Here is a 20,484-nt window from a genome sequence, read left to right as displayed (position 1 = left end):
CTTATAGCTTGTTATGTAGACAGCTCTAGAATTGCACTTTATGTAGTCATAGCACTTTATAGTACACATGTATAATATATTATATAGTATAGTATGTATAGTTTACATAGATACTCCACTGTTACGTTCTTAGTTTACGCATGATTCATGATAACTACTTTTTATGTGATGTATGCCATGCTTTTTGTTTTTGCTTAATGTAAGTCGCTCTGGATTAAGAGCGTCTGCTAAATGCCTAAATTGTAAATTGTAATCAATCAATCAGACTACTGGAGAATTATTTTCAGGATACAATTTTGAACTGGATTCATTGTGGAACAGGGAGCCTCTTGAGTGAGAGTGGTTGAAAACGTTTTATTTGATATATTGGAGTAGTTACAGACACTGTGTTTTGGAAGCCTCATTATTGAGAAATCAGAAAGAATACACATTTAATCAACAGTGGACATATTGTCCTATCTGTAATTATATTCTGCAGTAAGTATAATGCAACATACTCAAGTTAATTTGAATAGAATAAATAGCATAGGAGAGAAAATAGTTTATATTCCATCATACATGAAAAAAAATTACAAAGCAAACAGTAATAAAACATATTTTCCCCAAAAGTTCAACAGTAACTTACAGATAAATAACATAAAAAATGGAAGGGTTTTGAATTCAGTGTTTAACCGGCTAAAACACTACATAGATCAACTTCCATGATGTAAACATGTCAACGTTAAAAGAAAGCTTTTGGCCCTGAATATCTCAGCTCAACAAGGAATTATGAGTAAGACTTAATATGAATAAATTGAGTGCAAATCACACAAATAATGATTGACAAGCTTTTAGTTGAAAAGATTTGGATAGGTTATCATAGGTTTATTGTTGGCGCCCCTGCTACAGGAATGCTGACAAACCAGCTTTTGGCGGAGAACCAATAGAACATGTTGTGTGGCATTTTTGCGGTTGAAGTTTAATTTATTATCACGAAAGGTGTTGGATTCCAGTTTAGTGACTAATACATCATGGTTCCCCAGACAGAGGCAAGGACGGCTGCGCCAACAGCAGCAGTGAGGGACAGCTTGGTTGTGGGTGCTCCGCTAAGGGTGACTGGGTTGCATCCATCAGTGGAGCAACAATCAATTTGGGTCGAGTAGGCGATGCCTAGCAGGGTGGAGGCGGCAGTGGCATTGCAGCCGCTGGTCTCCCTGCAGCCCTGGCTGTTGAAACCATTGAAGCTGGAGATACTGGGGAATGCTGAAACACAGAGAGATGATGAGTCAATGTGAATGTCAAACACATGAAACACGTAGAGATGATGAGTCAATGTGAATGTCAAACACATGAAACACGTAGAGATGATATGATGAGTCAATGTGAACACGCTATCTCTCAGGCATGAATGCCTGATGCCATGAACGAGCATCGATGGGGATCTGAGGAGGACTTACTTGCTGCTCCAGTAAAACAGACGTCCGTGCTATTCGTACAGTTGACCGATGCAGAATTGAGGCAGTAGCCCAGAAGACCCACACTGCAACTGTTGCAAGTCAGACTTTCCGCTAAAATATAGAAATAGAAAAAGTGTCAAAACATAATTGCATTATTTGTAGAGATCAGGGTTTTTTTGCTCCCAATCAGATATTGAGTATCTGCCGATACCGATTTTCCCTGATCCAATATTTATATTTGTATATAGAACACTTAGGCCTATATACCATATCACAATAGTACAATATCCCAAGTCACAGACAATATCCAGTCTAATATCATGATATGGATATAATATTGATACTAGGGATGTCCCGATCACGTTTCTTTGCTGTGAAAATGACGTGAGCGGCCCTGATTTCCGATCACGTGATCATTACATTATTTTCAGTTACAGTATCATTTGAAAAGCGGTCTATCATTATTTATGTGAAAATAATTATCAACATGGAAATATTTCTTGAATCTATTAAAGTAGTTAGGAGAAGTGTGATGATTGACTTAATTTAGTTTATCATGCATTTAGGATTTATTCGAATGGATTTATCTCTGTCCACCCACTGAAACTACTCCAAATTGAAAACAAAGTTGTTTCCCTTGATGCCAGTGACTAATAAATTCGTGACTGTTCTGTACTGCATTCATTCTGTGCTAATTATCAAAAGAACTACACTGTGAATTTACTGAATGACCCCAGCCAGATAAGTAATTCAAACACCATATAGAGCACCTATGTTATTGTAAAAAACTATACTTGCTGTCCAAGGAAATCATATATTAATCAATGATAAACTCTGTCTGCAAGTTAGTTAACGGAACAACATTTACAGACAGTTGTTCTTAAAAACCAACACGTCACTGATATTTGTTCTCTTTTCTGACAGGTAGTTAATTTACTTCAGCTCAGAAAATGAGCTTTCACATTCTCTACACTTCTTTCGTTAGAAAGGTCAAGTCAAGGACACAGAGATTTGTTAGAAAGGTCAAGTCAAGGACACAGAGATTCGTTAGAAAGGTCAAGTCAAGGACACAGAGATTCGTTAGAAAGGTCAAGTCAAGGACACAGAGATTCGTTAGAAAGGTCAAGTCAAGGACACCAAAATTCAACCTACAATGCCAATCCTATCAGAATTTGGAACGAATCCTATTGGATTTGTGCTTATAGGACTATTTTCCTATAAGAAAATCCAATAGGTTTTATTAGCATGTATCACTGATGAAGGCTTACCCAGCATAAGGGATGCGACCACTGCAATGATTCCAAATAGGATCCTGGCCATCTTGGTTTATATGTGATGTGTTGTGATGTTCTGATCCCAAGTGAATGGATGAAATCCGTCAGGGGTAATGCTGATTCTGATGCTGATGCTGGAAGGTTTGCTGTTTAACCTATTAAGACCTGAGGTCTATTGTACAAAATGTTTTACAGTTTTCTACAGTTTTCTGAAAACCTATATGCTTCTATATCAGTGGTTCTCAAACATTTTCATGTCAAGGAGCCCCACAATTATATATATTTGGCCGCCAACCCCATCTCAAAATATTTTGTTCCAGAGACCCCCAGAAGACTTCCAAGATTTGAGTTAAAACCATTTGCTGTGAAATAATATATATTCAAAGATATGCACTCATTTTAACGATAAAATAAATAAATAAATATATATATATATATATATATATATACACAAGCTCGTAGCGTGGCACTCAGTGCCTACCTATGAGCTTGTATATCTGCTATTTTTCAATAGCTAAAGTTCAAAATAATGGTTAAATTGGGTAAAAGCTAAGGTGACACAGATGCGTTACAGGTCTTAATGGCTTAAATACAACCCAGGTAGGGTGTCATGCGGTTGTTGGGGGCGGCACAGAAGGAGTTCTACAGGTTTTTTGTCATTCATTGTGAATGACTCAAAGGTATGAATGCATGCATTCATGCATGCAAAGGATGACAGGAGGAGTGGTGTTTATAGACAAAAGATGTCGAAACAACCTGCAAGAAATTTACACTCTACCGTACTGCACTCCAATTATACATGACAGAAATGACATCATTGGAAGTTTTGGGGTCATGAATCATAACGTGAAGATAATTAAGCATCATATGTGAGGATGAAAGTCAGTAGGCCTACAGTAACTCATCTTCTTATTAGAACATCACATGTGTATGACATGTACAGTATCTTTCTCTAGTCTGTTTCTCTCCCATTCTAGTCTATCAGCCATGACTCATAAAGTGTAAATGTATGTGTCATTTCAGGACAAAAGAGTTATAACAAGAGGTTTCACATGCACCACAGTATCTGTACTACAACATATCTATCTATAAATGCATGGAATCTCAGTTTGTGTTCCCTGTGAATCTTAAAGGGATTGTGAAATTAAAAAAAAGTTTTTGTAATTTTTTTCTGAGCTCAATTGCACCCAAAATAACTGAACTTTTAACATTCTGTAGATCTTCTGTGGTCTGGGGTTTTCTGGCTCAAACAAGTGTTCTGATTTGCCTGTGGTTTGTGAGGTAAGAGTCCACAAATCCCATATATGACATGGGAATTTGCCAGCAGATTGTTGCTGTTGAGGCCTGTTTGCCTGTTTTCATTGCAGCTCAAAAGGCTTCAGAACACACAGAGAAAACGCCAGACCACTGCAGGTTGTGTGGGTGTATAATTGAGGTCATAAAACCTAAAATAAAAATAGAAAATAAATGAAAAGTAATGTCATGAAACCTTTAAGAACTGTCTGACTGCTCAACTTCGAATCCACAAGTCTTTACCGTATTCCTGTCTGTGTGTCTCTGTCTTTGACCCTTTTATGCCTGTATATGGATATCGCTGATTTTCATCATAATTCTGACATCTTAGACTGGCCAAAAGTTTATCCGAGGGGCTTAAGTTCCCAACCAGGGGTCTCCGTATACACGGACAAATGTGTCCGTGGCAAAGACTTGGTCTTGTCCGTGGCAAGTTTTAGATTTTCTATTTTACACACCATTCTAATGTTCTTATTTTGATCATAACACCCACTTACTGAATGTGAAGTCTCCAGGTTTTCTCCAGAATTATTACTATGGCACATTAAGAGTCCAAAGTATAGAGCGTCGCAGTCCCGCCCCCTACCAGGGCCCAGGAAATGATTCTCCGTTCATTTTCCTCATAGACTTTTTGTTGTTGTTTTTCTTCTTTGTAATTATTTGTTTGGTCCAAAATATTGTCATGATTTGTCACGACTCGAGTTGGCTTTGTCCGCGGCGTAACCGTCTTTACATAAATACTTTTTGAAATGTCTATGGGAGAAATGCATTGGGAATCATTTCCTGGGCCTGGCGTCGTCATGACAGGGGACGGGACTGCGACACTCTATAGTGGTTCTCAAATGTTTTATTTCCAAGGACCTCTGGTAACTCAGTCATTTTGTATGTCCATGGCAAAAAATTATGTTGACAATGACCCCTGTTCACAACACATGACGTCATAATATGCTGGCCACCAATTTAAGTACTATACTTTATTTGTTTATTTAGTCGGGACAATGTATATTAATGAACATTACATTAAAAATGCAGTGTAAATATACCAGATTTAGCAAAACGCTAATGCTAATTTCCATCTGCAGTGCTGACATACAGGACATAGCATACAAATACCTAGTACATTTCAAACGTATTAAGACTAGTAAGAATAAAAAATAAGAAAAGATTAAACTAATATTAGGGTAGGTTTATTCTAATAAGCTCTCTGATACAGCATAAAAAAGAGATATACCTAAAATAATTATAAATGGTTGCAGCTTTGATTTTCAAGCAACCATTTTTTCAAATTGTATTGCACACACACACACACACACACACACACACACACACACACACACACACACACACACACACACACACACACAAATGTCGCACATTCCCTTATATGCAGAGGAAGTCCATTCCATTTTATACAGCCATATATGGGCACTGCACTAAGCACTCAGTGGGTATTGCATAACTGAAGGGTAAATGGTGCATTTATATTTACTCGTTCACTCGTTCGTTCAATCGTTCGTTCAATCATTCGTTCAATCATTCAATCGTACTGATTAATTGTTGTAGATGCGTAAGGATTTAGATGTGTGACGATATGTGTGACGCCTAGGCCTGTCTCAATTATTACATAATTGCATAATCGCAATTTATATGCGATGCGCTTTGAGCTTGTATAGATCTGCTATTTCTACTATTAATGTTGTTTTGAAAGAATTAAATTATTAAATTATGCAAGTTATTTGTCATATCTGGTAGGTAGAATTAAACATGTAACATCTGAACGCCCTACCAACAGTCATTAAGACATGCGAATCCCTTGACTCCTTCAAAACTGCTCTCAAAGGGCACCTATGGACGGCTGCAATTCGGAACTGGCCCCCGTAAAATCTGATTCTCCCACCCACCCCCTTTCCCCCTCACTGTACTGATGATTTCCTGTTTTTGGCTATATAGAAGTGTATATTCGTTATATGTCTCTTGATAAATTGAAAATGGTGGGTCCTATTGAACTTTATGGTGTCGTCCACTCACAGTTAACAGTTTTAGTATTGAGTTGTACTTGAAATGCACTGTAATTCTGCAAACTGTTAATAAACAAATCAATCAATCAATCAATCTATGAGGGGGGGGGGTCTGTGGCTTCCGCGTGCGGTTAGGGTTAGGTTTGGGTAGGGTGTCGGACTGGGGTAGGGTCACTAGGGTGTCGGACTGGGGTAGGGTCACTAGGGTGTCGGACTGGGGTAGGGTCACTAGGGTGTCGGACTGGGGTAGGGTCACTAGGGTGTCGGACTGGGGTAGGGTCACTAGGGTGTCGGACTGGGGTAGGGTCACTAGGGTGTCGGACTGGGGTAGGGTCACTAGGGTGTCGGACTGGGGTAGGGTCACTAGGGTGTCGGCCATTCCTGAAGAAGATCTTATAGTGATCGAAACGTTGAATCTTAATAAACCAGTGGAGCTGAGTGTTTCCAGTGTTGCAGACTCTATTCTTTACTCACTAGGGTGTCGGTTACTTTGTTCAAGACCTGCCTCTGTGGTACCAACAATACACTATTGTGAGATCTGGTGACAAAGATCACAGGATGTTGAAGACAAACGGAGGTGACGACATTTGATTGCAATACTGCCTGAGGTGAACTGAAACATTATAGGGCTTATAAGGCATTAATGGACTGAAGACAGAATGTGATTGGCTGATTAATGATTACAAGGAAAGCTAATGAAGGCAAATGTGAGGAATGTGGAGTGGCATGGTCTATGGGCCTTGGGCCTTGGCTGAGGGGAAAGAAGTGAGGACTGATCTACAAAAGAGAGTCAGGTGAGAGTAGTTAATAATAGGGTGATGATCTCTGGAATGAGGGTGTGGGCCTGGCTGTGAGATTGTCACTAGTATTGCGTAGCCAGATGATAATAGATCTCTGCCTATTGATATCTAAATCTGGTGACAATAAAATTCAATGAATGGGCTAAAAACAAATTATTATAAATTCATTCATCGGGCGTGTTCTCTCCTCCGCGTCATCAGTGCCCATACCCGAGGCGGGGTTGGCGAAAGGGCCTTTCTGTGTGGAGCAAAGTTTGCATGTTCTCCAAGTGTCCCCTAGGGTATAGGTACCCTCACAAAAACATGCAGAAATCCTGGTCTAAACTACCTCCCCCTGGCTTTAGTGCGGCAGATAACCAAACACCAATTGTGCATTTTATGACTAAAACATGAAACTTTCAGCATATCATCTACACACCCCAAGGTTTGATTTCAGACGTGGAAACACTTTCTGACTGACCTCTGGTGACCTTGAGGAGTCATTGACCTAAGAATTGCATTTTTGCACGTTTTGCTCCATTAGTCTCCACTATAATAATGTATTATTGTTTGTTAAATGGAAGTTTTGTTCTAATGAATGACAACTTAAACCCCAATAGTCTACAGAAATGGTGAATCAAGTCAACTTTTATGATATAATTGTTATGATATTGTTATAACATTAAAAACTGTAAAATCCTGGAACATGTGACGCGTGGAAAACCAAAACACCAGTGTGTAATAATGAAATACCAAATGTTTATTTACGGCGATAAAATAGCCTACACCTCAAACACCTCACGAGAACACCTCAAACTGTTTAGTATTCTAATTCTAAACGTATATGACTTTTGATTGTATACCCATTACCTAAACACATAAATAAATGTGTTTAGTGTTTAAAAAGTGTTACAGGCGATTAAACAGGTTCTTCTGTTTATAATCTAAACACTGTGACACGTTTAAATAGTGTTACAAATAAGTGTTCAGAACCTAAACCCTTGGATTTAGTGTGAAGAGTATAGGGCCATTTCATTCCGACGGGCACATATTTTATTCACCCTGATGTACATATCATTGTGTTCTATGAGCACAGTGTAAGATAAGCTTTTTGGAATGATTGTATATTAGTATGATGGAGTGTGATATTGGGGGCTCAAATGGCACCGAATAGTAATACTGGGAAATTGTAAAGGCTTAGTTCAGATTTTTGGACTTAAAGCTGTAGGGAATACTTGCTATTAATATAGTGGTTGAAAGGTATTATTTGATTGCCTGAGTCCCATGGACAATTTGCCAAAAATCATGAACACTTTAATCAACCACAAATTTGAACCACAAATTGTGGAGCATCTAAACCAGTGGTTTAGGGGCCAGGTATTCAAATGAAGATCAAATATGGTAGTGGTCTTGCCGGTCAAATTCGGGTGTGGCTTGTCCATGTAAGTGAATCCATTGATTGACAGGGCCGGTTCTAGCTTGACCCACCTAGGATGGGCAGGACTAATATATGGGGCGGGACTAATATATTATTCCCGTCTGCGTCCTGTCCCTGCACGCAGGAGTCAAAACCCCCGAAATGCATAGAAAACTATGCTATCATCATATCAGTTTAGAATGATCCATCTATCTATCTTCTCCTCCTTTGACCAACATCAGCACCATCAGCATCAGTCAGTTTAGGTGGGTCTAGATTTCTCTAAAAGATTCTGCCCACCCAATCAGAAATGATAAATGGTGCAGATATTTTGTGGTATTTGATTGGGTGGGCAGGACGCACGTTTGGCCACCCCTGCAGTTATAGTTATAAACACTCACTGAGTCATTACGAGTCATGTATCCACAGAAGACCTGGAAGCAGCAAACACAACCTCGAACCTCATTGTATGTGCAGTAAATAAAGTCACTGTTCTATGTCAGTTCATTTTAATAGAATAAATAGAAATGATTATTGAATTATTTCCTTTATTTCTTCTCCTTCATTTTGTACAGTAAGTTCAACAGCAATTAAACAGATAAATAAGACATAAAAAACTGTATGGAAGCGGCTTGACTTCAGTGTTTTACCAAAATCACTACATAAAACATGCATGAAATAAGAATAAACATGGCAGGTAAAAAAGAAAGTATTTGGCTCTGAATATCTCAGCTCAGCATCTGATATACAAATCACAAAGTTTCTATTACTCTTCATCAGCAAAAGGGATGACAAGATATCTACACACAATCATGAGTATGAGTTAATACAATTAAACCGAGTGCAAATCACAATATTAGCTTTTAGTTAAATAGCACGAAAGGTGTTGGATTCCAGTTTAGTGACTAATACATCATGGTTCCCCAGACAGAGGCAAGGACGGCTGCGCCAACAGCAGCAGTGAGGGACAGCTTGGTTGTGGGTGCTCCGCTAAGGGTGACTGGGTTGCATTTATCAGTGGAGCAACAATCAATTTGGGTCGAGTAGGCGATGCCTAGCAGGGTGGAGGCGACAGTGGCATTGCAGCCGCTGGTCTCCCTGCAGCCCTGGCTGTTGAAACCATTGAAGGTGGAGATACTGGGGAATGCTGAAACACAGAGAGATGATGAGTCAATGTGAATGTCAAACACATGAAACACGTAGAGATGATATGATGAGTCAATGTGAACACGCTATCTCTCAGGCATGAATGCCTGATGCCATGAACGAGCATCGATGAGGATCTGAGGTGGACTTACTTGCTGCTCCAGTAAAACAGACGTCCGTGCTATTCGTACAGTTGACCGATGCAGAATTGAGGCAGTAGCCCAGAAGACCCACACTGCAACTGTTGCAAGTCAGACTTTCCGCTAAAATATAGAAATAGAAAAAGTGTCAAAACATAATTGCATTATTTGTAGAGATCAGGGTTTTTTTGCTCCCGATCAGATATTGAGTATCTGCCGATACCGATTTTCCCTGATCCAATATTTATATTTGTATAGAACACTTAGGCCTATATACCATATCACAATAGTACAATATCCCAAGTCACAGACAATATCCAGTCTAATATCATGATATGGATATAATATTGATACTAGGGATGTCCCGATCACGTTTCTTTGCTGTGAAAATGACGTGAGCGGCCCTGATTTCCGATCACGTGATCATTACATTATTTTCAGTTACAGTATAATTTGAAAAGAGGTCTATCATTATTCATGTGAAAATAATTATCAACATGGAACATTAAAATATTTCTTGAATCTATTAAAGTAGTTAGGAGAAGTGTGATGATTGACTTAATTTAGTTTATCATGCATTTAGGATTTAGTCGAATGGATTTATCTCTGTCCACCCACTGAAACTACTCCAAATTGAAAACAAAGTTGTTTCCCTTGATGCCAGTGACTAATACATTCGGGACTGTTCTGTACTGCATTCATTCTGTGCTAATTATCAAAAGAACTACACTGTGAATTTACTGAATGACCCCAGCCAGATAAGTAATTCAAACACCATATAGAGCACTTATGTTATTGTAAAAAACTATACTTGCTGTCCAAGGAAATCATATATTAATCAATGATAAACTCTGTCTGCAAGTTAGTTAACGGAACAACATTTACAGACAGTTGTTCTTAAAAACCAACACGTCATTGATGTTTGTTCTCTTTTCTGACAGGTAGTTAATTTACTTCAGCTGTTGTCTCAGAAAATGAGCTTTCACATTCTCTACACTTCTTTCGTTAGAAAGGTCAAGTCAAGGACACAGAGATTCGTTAGAAAGGTCAAGTCAAGGACACAGAGATTCGTTAGAAAGGTCAAGTCAAGGACACCAAAATTCAACCTACAATGCCAATCCTATCAGAATTTGGAACGAATCCTATTGGATTTGTGCTTATAGGACTATTTTCCTATAAGAAAATCCAATAGGTTGTATTAGCATGTATCACTGATGAAGGCTTACCCAGCATAAAGGATGCGACCACTGCAATGATTCCAAATAGGATCCTGGCCATCTTGGTTTATATGTGATGTGTTGTGATGTTCTGATCCCAAGTGAATGGATGAAATCCGTCAGGGGTAATGCTGATTCTGATGCTGATGCTGGAAGGTTTGCTGTTTAACCTATTAAGACCTGAGGTCTATTCTACAAAATGTTTTACAGTTTTCTACAGTTTTCTGAAAACCTATATGTTTCTATATCAGTGGTTCTCAAACATTTTCATGTCAAGGAGCCCCATATATATTTGGCCGCCAACCCCATCTCAAAATATTTTATTCCAGAGACCCCCAGAAGACTTCCAAGATTTGAGTTAAAACCATTTGCTGTGAAATAATATATATTCAAAGATATGCACTCATTTTCACGATAAAATAAATAAATATATATATATATATATATATATATATATATATATATATATATATACACAAGCTCGTAGCGTGGCACTCAGTGCCTACCTATGAGCTTGTATATCTGCTATTTTTCAATAGCTAAAGTTCAAAATAATGGTTAAATTGGGTAAAAGCTAAGGTGACACAGATGCGTTACAGGTCTTAATGGCTTAAATACAACCCAGGTAGGGTGTCATGCGGTTGTGGGGGGCGGCACAGAAGGGGTTCTACAGGTTTTTTGTCATTCATTGTGAATGACTCAAAGGTATATGAATGCATGCATTCATGCATGCAAGGATGACAGGAGGAGTGGTGATTATAGACAAAAGATGTCGAAACAACCTGCAAGAAAATTACACTCTACCGTACTGCACTCCAATTATACATGACAGAAATGACATCATTGGAAGTTTTGGGGTCATGAATCATAACGTGAAGATAATTAAGCATCATACGTGAGGATGAGAGTCAGTAGGCCTACAGTACAACTCATCTTCTTATTAGAACATCACATGTGTATGACATGTACAGTATCTTTCTCTAGTTTGTTTCTCTCCCATTCTAGTCTATCAGCCATGACTCATAAAGTGTAAATGTATGTGTCATTTCAGGACAAAAGAGTTATAACAAGAGGTTTCACATGCACCACAGTATCTGTACTACAACATATCTATCTATAAATGCATGGAATCTCAGTTTGTGTTCCCTGTGAATCTTAAAGGGATTGTGACATTACAAATAAGTAATGTTTTTTTTTTTTTTTTTAGGTTTTCTGAGCTCAATTGCACCCAAAATAACTGAACTTTTAACATTCTGTAGATTTTCTGTGGTCTGGGGTTTTCTGGCTCAAACAAGTGTTCTGATTTGCCTGTGGTTTGTGAGGTAAGAGTCCACAAATCCCATATATGACATGGGAATTTGCCAGCAGATTGTTGCTGTTGAGGCCTGTTTGCCTGTTTTCATTGCAGCTCAAAAGGCTTCAGAACACACAGAGAAAACGCCAGACCACTGCAGGTTGTGTGGGTGTATAATTGAGGTCATAAAACCTAAAATAAAAATAAAAAATAAATGAAAAGTAATGTCATGAAACCTTTAAGAACTATCTGACTGCTCAACTTCGAATCCACAAGTCTTTACCGTATTCCTGTCTGTGTGTCTCTGTCTTTGACCCTTTTATGCCTGTATATGGATATCGCTGATTTTCATCATAATTCTGACATCTTAGACTGGCCTAAAGTTTATCCGAGGGGCTTAAGTTCCCAACCAGGGGTCACCAATATGTCTGTATACACGGACAAATGTGTCTGTGGCAAAGACTTGGTCTTGTCCGTGGCAAGTTTTAGATTTTCTGTTTTACACACCATTCTAATGTTCTTATTTTGATCATAACACCCACTTACTGAATGTGAAGTCTCCAGGTTTTCTCCAGAATTATTACTATGGCACATTATGAGTCCACTATAGAGCGTAGCAGTCCCGCCCCCTACCAGGGCCCAGGAAATGATTCTCCGTTCATTTTCCTCATAATCAAAAATCAAAAAACTCAAAATATTGTGTTTATTGTCATGATTTGTCACGACTCGAGTTGGCTTTGTCCGCGGCGTAACCGTCTTTACATAAATACATTTTTAAATGTCTATGGGAAAAATGCATTGGGAATCATTTCCTGGGCCTGGCGTCGTCATGACAGGGGGCGGGACTGCGACACTCAGTCTATAGTGGTTCTCAAATGTTTTATTTGCAAGGACCTCTGGTAACTCAGAGTGTTCAAATGGAACCAAACGGTCTGCGGTAATATTATTGTCCAGTGTCCACTCAGAGTCATTTTGTATGTCCGTGGCAAAAAATTATGTTGACAAAAATGTCCACCACAAGGCAACATCGCGATGACCCCTGTTCCCAACACATGACATCATAATATGCTGCATGGCCACCAATTTAAGTACTATACTTTATTTGTTTATTTAGTTGGGACAATGTATATTAATGAACATTACATTAAAAATGCAGTGTAAATATACCAGATTTAGCAAAACACTAATGCTAATTTCCATCTGCAGTGCTGACATACAGGACATAGCATACAAATACCTAGTACATTTCAAACGTATTAAGACTAGTAAGAATAAAAAATAAGAAAAGATTAAACTAATATTAGGGTAGGTTTATTCTAATAAGCTCTCTGATACAGCATAAAAAAGATCGAGATATACCTAAAATAATTATAAATGGTTGCAGCTTTGATTCTCAAGCAACCATTTTTTCAAATTGTATTTAAAGGAGGAAAATGTGGGACATTCCCTTATATGCAGAGGAAGTCCATTCCATTTTATACAGCCATATATGGGCACTGCACTAAGCACTCAGTGGGTATTGCATAACTGAAGGGTAAATGGTGCATTTATATTTACTCGTTCGTTCAATCGTTCGTTCAATCATTCGTTCAATCGTACTGATTAATTGTTGTAGATGCGTAAGCCTTTAGATGTGTGATGATATGTGTGACGCCTAGGCCTGTCTCAATTATTACATAATTGCATAATCGCAATTTATATGCGATGCGCTTTGAGCTTGTATAGATCTGCTATTTCTTTTTTTCTTTTTTTAAATGTTTTTTGTGGCTTTCGCCTTTATTTTATATATTTTTTTATGGAGGGATAGACAGTAGGCTGATAGGAAATGGGGAGAGAGATGGGGGGAAGACATGCAGTAAAGGCCGTCGGGATCGGGAGTCGAACCCGCGGCACACTGCCAGACTGGATTACCAGCCAAGGTGCCTGGACCACTGAGCCTTGGCCCAGGCCAGATCTGCTATTTCTACTATTAATGTTGTTTTGAAAGAATTAAGTTATTAAATAACTTAATAATAATTATTATTAAGTTATTTGTCATATCTGGTAGGTAGAATTAAACATGTAACATCTGAACGCCCTACCAACAGTCATTAAGACATGCGAATCCCTTGACTCCTTCAAAACTGCTCTCAAAGGGCACCTACGGACGGCTGCAATTCGAAACTGGCCCCCGTAAAATCTGATTCTCCCACCCACCCCCTTTCGCTCTTACTGTACTGATTATTTCCTGTTTTTTGCTATATAGAAGTGTATATTCGTTATATGTCTGAAAATGGTGGGTCCTATTGTGCTTTATGGTGTCGTCCACTCACAGTTTTAGTATTGAGTTGTACTTGAAATGCACTGTAATTCTGCAAACTGTTAATAAACAAATCAATCAATCAATCAATCTATGAGGGGGGGGGGGGGGTCTGTGGCTTCCGCGTGCGGTTAGGGTTAGGTTTGGGTAGGGTGTCGGACTGGGGTAGGGTCACTAGGGTGTCGGACTGGGGTAGGGTCACTAGGGTGTCGGACTGGGGTAGGGTCACTAGGGTGTCGGACTGGGGTAGGGTCACTAGGGTATCGGCCATTCCTGAAGAAGATCTTATAGTGATCGAAACGTTGAATCTTAATAAACCAGTGGAGCTGAGTGTTTCCAGTGTTGCAGACTCTATTCTTTACTCACTAGGGTGTCGGTTACTTTGTTCAAGACCTGCCTCTGTGGTACCAACAATACACTATTGTGAGATCTGGTGACAAAGATCACAGGATGTTGATGACAAACTGAGGTGACGACATTATAGGGCTTATAAGGCATTAATGGACTGAAGACAGAATGTGATTGACTGATTAATGATTACAAGGAAAGCTAATGAAGGCAAATGTGAGGAATGTGGAGTGGCATGGTCTATGCCTCCGGGCCTAGGCTGAGGGGAAAGAAGTGAGGACTGATCTACAAAAGAGGTCAGGTGAGAGTAGTTAACAATAGGGTTCTCTGGAATGAGGGTGTGGGCCTGGCTGTGACATTGTCACTAGTCTTGCGTAGCCAGATGATAATAGATCTCTGCCTATTGATATCTAAATCTGGTGACAATAAAATTCAATGAATGGGCTAAAAACTTGGTCGAATTTTTTTTATTATAAATTCATTCATCGGGCGTGTTCTCTCCTCCGCGTCATCAGTGCCCATACCCGAGGCGGGGTTGGCGAAAGGGCTTTTCTGTGTGGAGTAAAGTGTGCATGTTCTCCAAGTGTCCCCTAGGGTATAGGTACCCTCACAAAAACATGCAGAAATCCTGGTCTAAACTACCTCCCCCTGGCCCCCAGCAAACACAACCTTGAACCTTTGTATGTGCAGTAAATAAAGTCACTGTTCTATGTCAGTTCATTTGAATAGAATAAATAGAAATTATTGACATTCCATCATATGCGATAACATACCACTGCAAACACAGTAATTAGACATATTTTCCTTTATTTCTGCTCCTTCATTTTGTACAGTAAGTTCAACAGCAACTTAACAGATAAATAAGATATAAAAAACTGTATGAAAGCGGCTTGACTTCAGTGTTTTACAAAAAACACTACATAGATCAACATCCATGAAATAAGAATAAACATGGCAGGTAAAAAAGAAAGTATTTGGCTCTGAATATCTCAGCTCAGCATCTCACAAATCACAATATTAGCTTTTAGTTAAATAGCTGGGTAGGTTGTCTCAAGTTTATTGGCTCTACAGGTATGTTGACAAACCAGCATTGGCCAAAGAACCAAGAGAACATGTTGTGTGGCATTGTTGCAGCTTTCCTGTGTATTTGTTGGTATATTTTGTAATCTGCCAGCTTCTCTGTCAAACCCGATGTGAAGTTTACTTCAACATCCAGGAAATGTACAGTAACAGTGGAGAGAAGATGCTATTATGCTATTAAAACTCTATTTGTTGCCGCTTTGCTGTGATTAAGATGTCTTTATAATTGGGATTAGGATAAGTGTTGTGCTCAGCACCAGGTTGTTCCAAAGGTATCCATCCTTACTCACAGTCAGTACTAAGCGATGCATTGGTGACACTACAAGTCAACTCCAACTGAGTTGAAGTTCAGTTTACAGGTGCAAAAAAGTAGGTTAAATTATTTTAACCTAGTAACTTTCTTCAAAATGTTGTTTTACAGGTTTTATATATATATATATATATGTATATATTCTGAAAGAAGGCATGTCAGAAAAACATATCTGTCCAGTAATTCATTATTACCTAATATGTAAGCCTATGACCAAATTCTTCAGATATTTTATTCACCACGAAAGGTGTTGGATTCGAGGTTAGTGACTAATAAATCATGGTTCCCCAGACAGAGGCAAGGATGGCTGCACTAAGAGCAGCAGTGATGGACAGTTTGGTCGTGGGAGCTCCGCTGATGATTGTGTTGCATTTATCGGTGGAGCAACAGGTGACTGAGGTCTGGTAGGTGACTCCAAGCAGGGTGGAGTCGGTAGTGGTATTGCATGCGGTGGCCGTCGTGCAGCCCAGGGTTCTGATACCAGCGAAGCTGCTGTTGAGACTGGGGAATGCTGGACACAAGAAACGCAGAGAGATATGAGTCAATGTGAATGTCAAACATGAACTCATGTTCTGTGTGTGCGACTGTGCGTGCATTACATCAGCAGGATTTTACTGTGCGTGTGAATGTGAGAAGAAGTGATGGTATGATGTTGGATCAGAGCATTGATGAGGGGAGGAGGACTTACTTGCTAAAGTAGTAAAACATTCCGTGCTATTCTGTGGACAGGTGGCCTCTGAAGGATTGATGCATGTGCCCAGAACATGCAAACTGCAACTGTTGCAGGTCAGACTGTCCGCTAAAATATGGAAATTTGGATGGAGTTAGTTTCACATCAGAACATCATGGACACATTGAATAGACCATCTCGGCTCTGCCATCATATATTCATATACAAATTTTATGAAAAGCATTATTATCAGTTATCACTTGAAGTGGTATTTAATAATTAAAAAAAAAAAAAAAAGAAAGAAAATGAAATTCAACAGAATATAAACAGAATCCAAAAATGTCAAGTAACTACAAAGAAAAAGAGGCATTTCATTATTATCATTTAGTTTTTACTTTCAACATGGAACAAATGTTATGAAGGTCTTCAACCTAATACTGACCATTTTGAAAACCCTTACTCAAACGTTAATACCCTTATGCCAATTCATTTAGTTTATCATTTATTTAAGTAGATCACTAATGTATTCTAATGGTGAATATGGTGGATTTGTGGATTATTGAAACCCTTCCAAACTGAAAACAACGTTGTTTGAAGACAGTGACTTTTTGGTACTACAATTCTGGACTGTTCTGCATTGCATAAATTCTGTGCTACATGCACACCAGGATGCTAACTACATCCTGGTTATATGAAAGGATCACACCCGATAAAGTACAGATCCAAAATCACATCCAAGAATTTAAATTCATATTGCACACATTATTGTAAAGAACTATAAGCCTACATGCTGTCAAAGACATCATTCTAACCAATGATAAACTCTCTCTGTAAGTTAGCTGATGCAAAATCATTTAGAGACATTCTTAAAAACCAACACTGATGCTTGTTTTCTGATCTGACGGGTAGTTCACTTCAGCTGGTGTCTCGGAGAATCAGGTTTCACATTCTCTACTCTTTCGTTAGAAAAGTCAAGTCAAGGACACAGAGCTATCAAGATATGATGCCACTCACCAGAGTGACAACTGTCATCAGCTTTCCCTGATAAACACCTACAATAAGAACTACTACTTGTTAAACCGTTTAGACCACCGCTTATCGACCAGGAGAAAAAGTCCTTTTCATTCAATAAGGAGATTGTAAATAGGCCTACAGATTATTAGCATGGATCACTGATGAGGCTTACCCAACATAAAGGATGCGACCACTGCAATGATTCCATATAAGATCCTGGCCATCTTGGTGTATATGTGATGTGTTCTTGAAGATCCACACAGCTGAATGTTCTCAAGGGAATCGATCCGTCAGGGGTAATAATGCTGAGGACAACTGCACAAGCTTTATGTTTTATATACAACCTGTGGGGAGGGTTTTGGTGAAGGGGGAGCACAGGAAGGGGTTATACAGGTTTTTTGTCATTCCTTCTGTTAGGTGAAATACTGACCTCATAGAATGTCTGGTGTGAATTAAAAAGATGACAGGAAATTCAGGTGTTGTAACACTGCAGGAACAGCAGTAAGCATGCAAGACGGGATTAGGTAGAAAGTAGAAAGGGGGCTACTTATTGTCTCCACAATACTCTCTCCACCAGGCCAAAGGCATGGGGAGAGAGTATATGTTTTGCACTCCGTCCGTGTGTCCGTGTGTGTGTGTGTGTGTGTGTGTGTCCGTCTGTCTGTTACCAGCTAATCTCTGGCACCGTTAACCCGGTCGATGGAGTAAAGTTTGCATGTTCTCCAAGTGTCCCCTATAGGGTAGGTACACCTCACAAAAACATGCAGAAATCCTGGTCTAAACTACCCCAGCCGGGGCGCCTGATGGAGGGGAAAGGAACTGGTCAGAATAACATGTTCCTTCCATGCTCTACGTCTGGCCGGGGAAACTCCCCCCTGTCAGGTGAAAAGAAGCAGATTGGACTCCTCATGCATAGAAGGAAGCATGAGGTCAGTTCGCAAAAAAAGTAGAGAAAATGATATAGGAGGTTAATGGCCGATTTGGGCCTTTCACCTAGAAACTCCATTCAGACTTTATATAATTCAGTTTACTGTGGACACGTGCTGCATAGTATGTTGTTCTTCGTGGTTTTTTGACAATGATCGAAAATGGCTTTAATGCGACAGATAACCAAACCAATTGTGCATTTTATAACTAAAGCATGAAACTTTCAGCATATCATCTACACACCCCAAGGTTTCATTTCAGACGTGGAAAAACTTTCTGACTGACCTCTGGTGACCTTGAGGAGTCATTGACCTCAGAATTGGATTTTTGCACGTTTTGCTCCATTAGTCTCCACTATAATAATGTATTATTGTTTGTTAAATGGAAGTTTTGTTCTAATGAATGACAACTTAAACCCCAATAGTCTACAGAAATGGTGAATCATGTCAACTTTTATGATATAATTGTTATGATATTGTTATAACATTAAAAACTGTAAAATCCTGGAACATGTGACGCGTGGAAAACCAAAACACCAGTGTGTAATAATTAAATACCAAATGTTTATTTACGGCGATAAAATAGCCTACACCTCAAACACCTCACGAGAACACCTCAAACTGTTTAGTATTCTAATTCTAAACGTATATGACTGACTTTTGATTGTATACCCATTACCTAAACACATAAATAAACGTGTTTAGTGTTTAAAAAGTGTTACAGGCAATTAAACAGGTTCTTCTGTTTATAATCTAAACACTGTGACACGTTTAAATAGTGTTACAAATAAGTGTTCAGAACCTAAACCCTTGGAATAAGTGTGAAGAGTATAGGGCCATTTCATTCCGACGGGGCACATATTTTATTCACCCTGATGTACATATCATTGTGTTCTATGAGCACAGTGTAAGATAAGCTTTTTGGAATGATTGCATATTTTACACAAGTATGATGTAGTGTGATATTGGGGGCTCAAATGGCACCGAATAGTAATACTGGGAAATTGTAAAGGCTTAGTTCAGATTTTTGGACTTAAAGCTGTAGGGAATACTTGCTATTAATATAGTGGTTGAAAGGTATTAATTGATTGCCTGAGTCCCATGGAAAATTTGCCAAAAATCATGAACACTTTAATCAACCACAAATTTGAACCACAAATTGTGGAGCATCTAAACCAGTGGTTTAGGGGCCAGGTATTCAAATGAAGATCAAATATGGTAGTGGTCTTGCCGGTCACATTCGGGTGTGGCTTGTCCATGTAAGTGAATCCATTGATTGACAGGGCCGGTTCTAGCTTGACCCACCTAGGATGGGCAGGACTAATATATGGGGCGGGACTAATATATTATTCCCGTCTGCGTCCTGTCCCTGCACGCAGGAGTCAAAACCCCCGAAATGCATAGAAAACTATGCTATCATCATATCAGTTTAGAATGATCCATCTATCTATCTTCTCCTCCTTTGACCAACATCAGCACCATCAGCATCAGTCGGTTTAGGTGGGTCTAGATTTCTCTAAAAGATTCTGCCCACCCAATCAGAAATGATAAATGGTGCAGATATTTTGTGGTATTTGATTGGGTGGGCAGGACGCACGTTTGGCCACCCCTGCAGTTATAGTTATAAACACTCACTGAGTCATTACGAGACATTAGAAAAATACATATGTAATCCACAGAAGACCTGGAAGCAGCAAACACAACCTCGAACCTCATTGTATGTGCAGTAAATAAAGTCACTGTTCTATGTCAGTTCATTTGAATAGAATAAATAGAAATGATTGACATTCCATCATATGCGATAACATACCACTGAAACACAG

At 39.0% G+C, this 20,484-nt stretch overlaps 2 protein-coding genes across 3 annotated transcripts; both read right to left on the bottom strand.

Moving 5' to 3' along the window:
* Window positions 1-334: 334 nt before the first annotated feature.
* On the bottom strand, window positions 335-2,835 carry LOC306938418 (uncharacterized protein). Its single transcript, XM_079522591.1, has 3 exons — window positions 2,705-2,835; window positions 1,437-1,547; window positions 335-1,242 (listed from the first exon to the last, which is right to left on the bottom strand). The coding sequence occupies exons 1-3, from the start codon at window positions 2,754-2,756 to the stop codon at window positions 1,001-1,003; spliced, it is 405 nt and encodes a 134-aa protein (XP_079378717.1). The 5' UTR covers window positions 2,757-2,835; the 3' UTR covers window positions 335-1,000.
* A 6,252-nt stretch (window positions 2,836-9,087) lies between these two features.
* LOC306938570 (uncharacterized protein) lies at window positions 9,088-17,975 on the bottom strand. 2 transcript variants are annotated; one of them, XM_079522796.1, is made up of 3 exons: window positions 17,908-17,975; window positions 9,516-9,626; window positions 9,088-9,364 (listed from the first exon to the last, which is right to left on the bottom strand). In XM_079522796.1, exons 1-3 carry the CDS (start codon window positions 17,957-17,959, stop codon window positions 9,123-9,125), a joined length of 405 nt encoding a protein of 134 aa, XP_079378922.1. In that variant the 5' UTR covers window positions 17,960-17,975; the 3' UTR covers window positions 9,088-9,122. The 2 variants fall into 2 exon arrangements, with proteins under 2 accessions (XP_079378922.1, XP_079378921.1); XM_079522795.1 differs by lacking the exon at window positions 17,908-17,975 and adding an exon at window positions 10,730-10,860.
* Between the last annotated feature and the right edge of the window lie 2,509 nt (window positions 17,976-20,484).

Source organism: Electrona antarctica, assembly GCF_951216825.1.
Source record: "Electrona antarctica genome assembly, chromosome: 15".
NCBI classification, from domain to species: domain Eukaryota; kingdom Metazoa; phylum Chordata; class Actinopteri; order Myctophiformes; family Myctophidae; genus Electrona; species Electrona antarctica.
The sequence above is the reverse complement of the archived record's forward strand: the minus strand, read 5'-3'. Positions and strand labels throughout refer to the sequence as shown.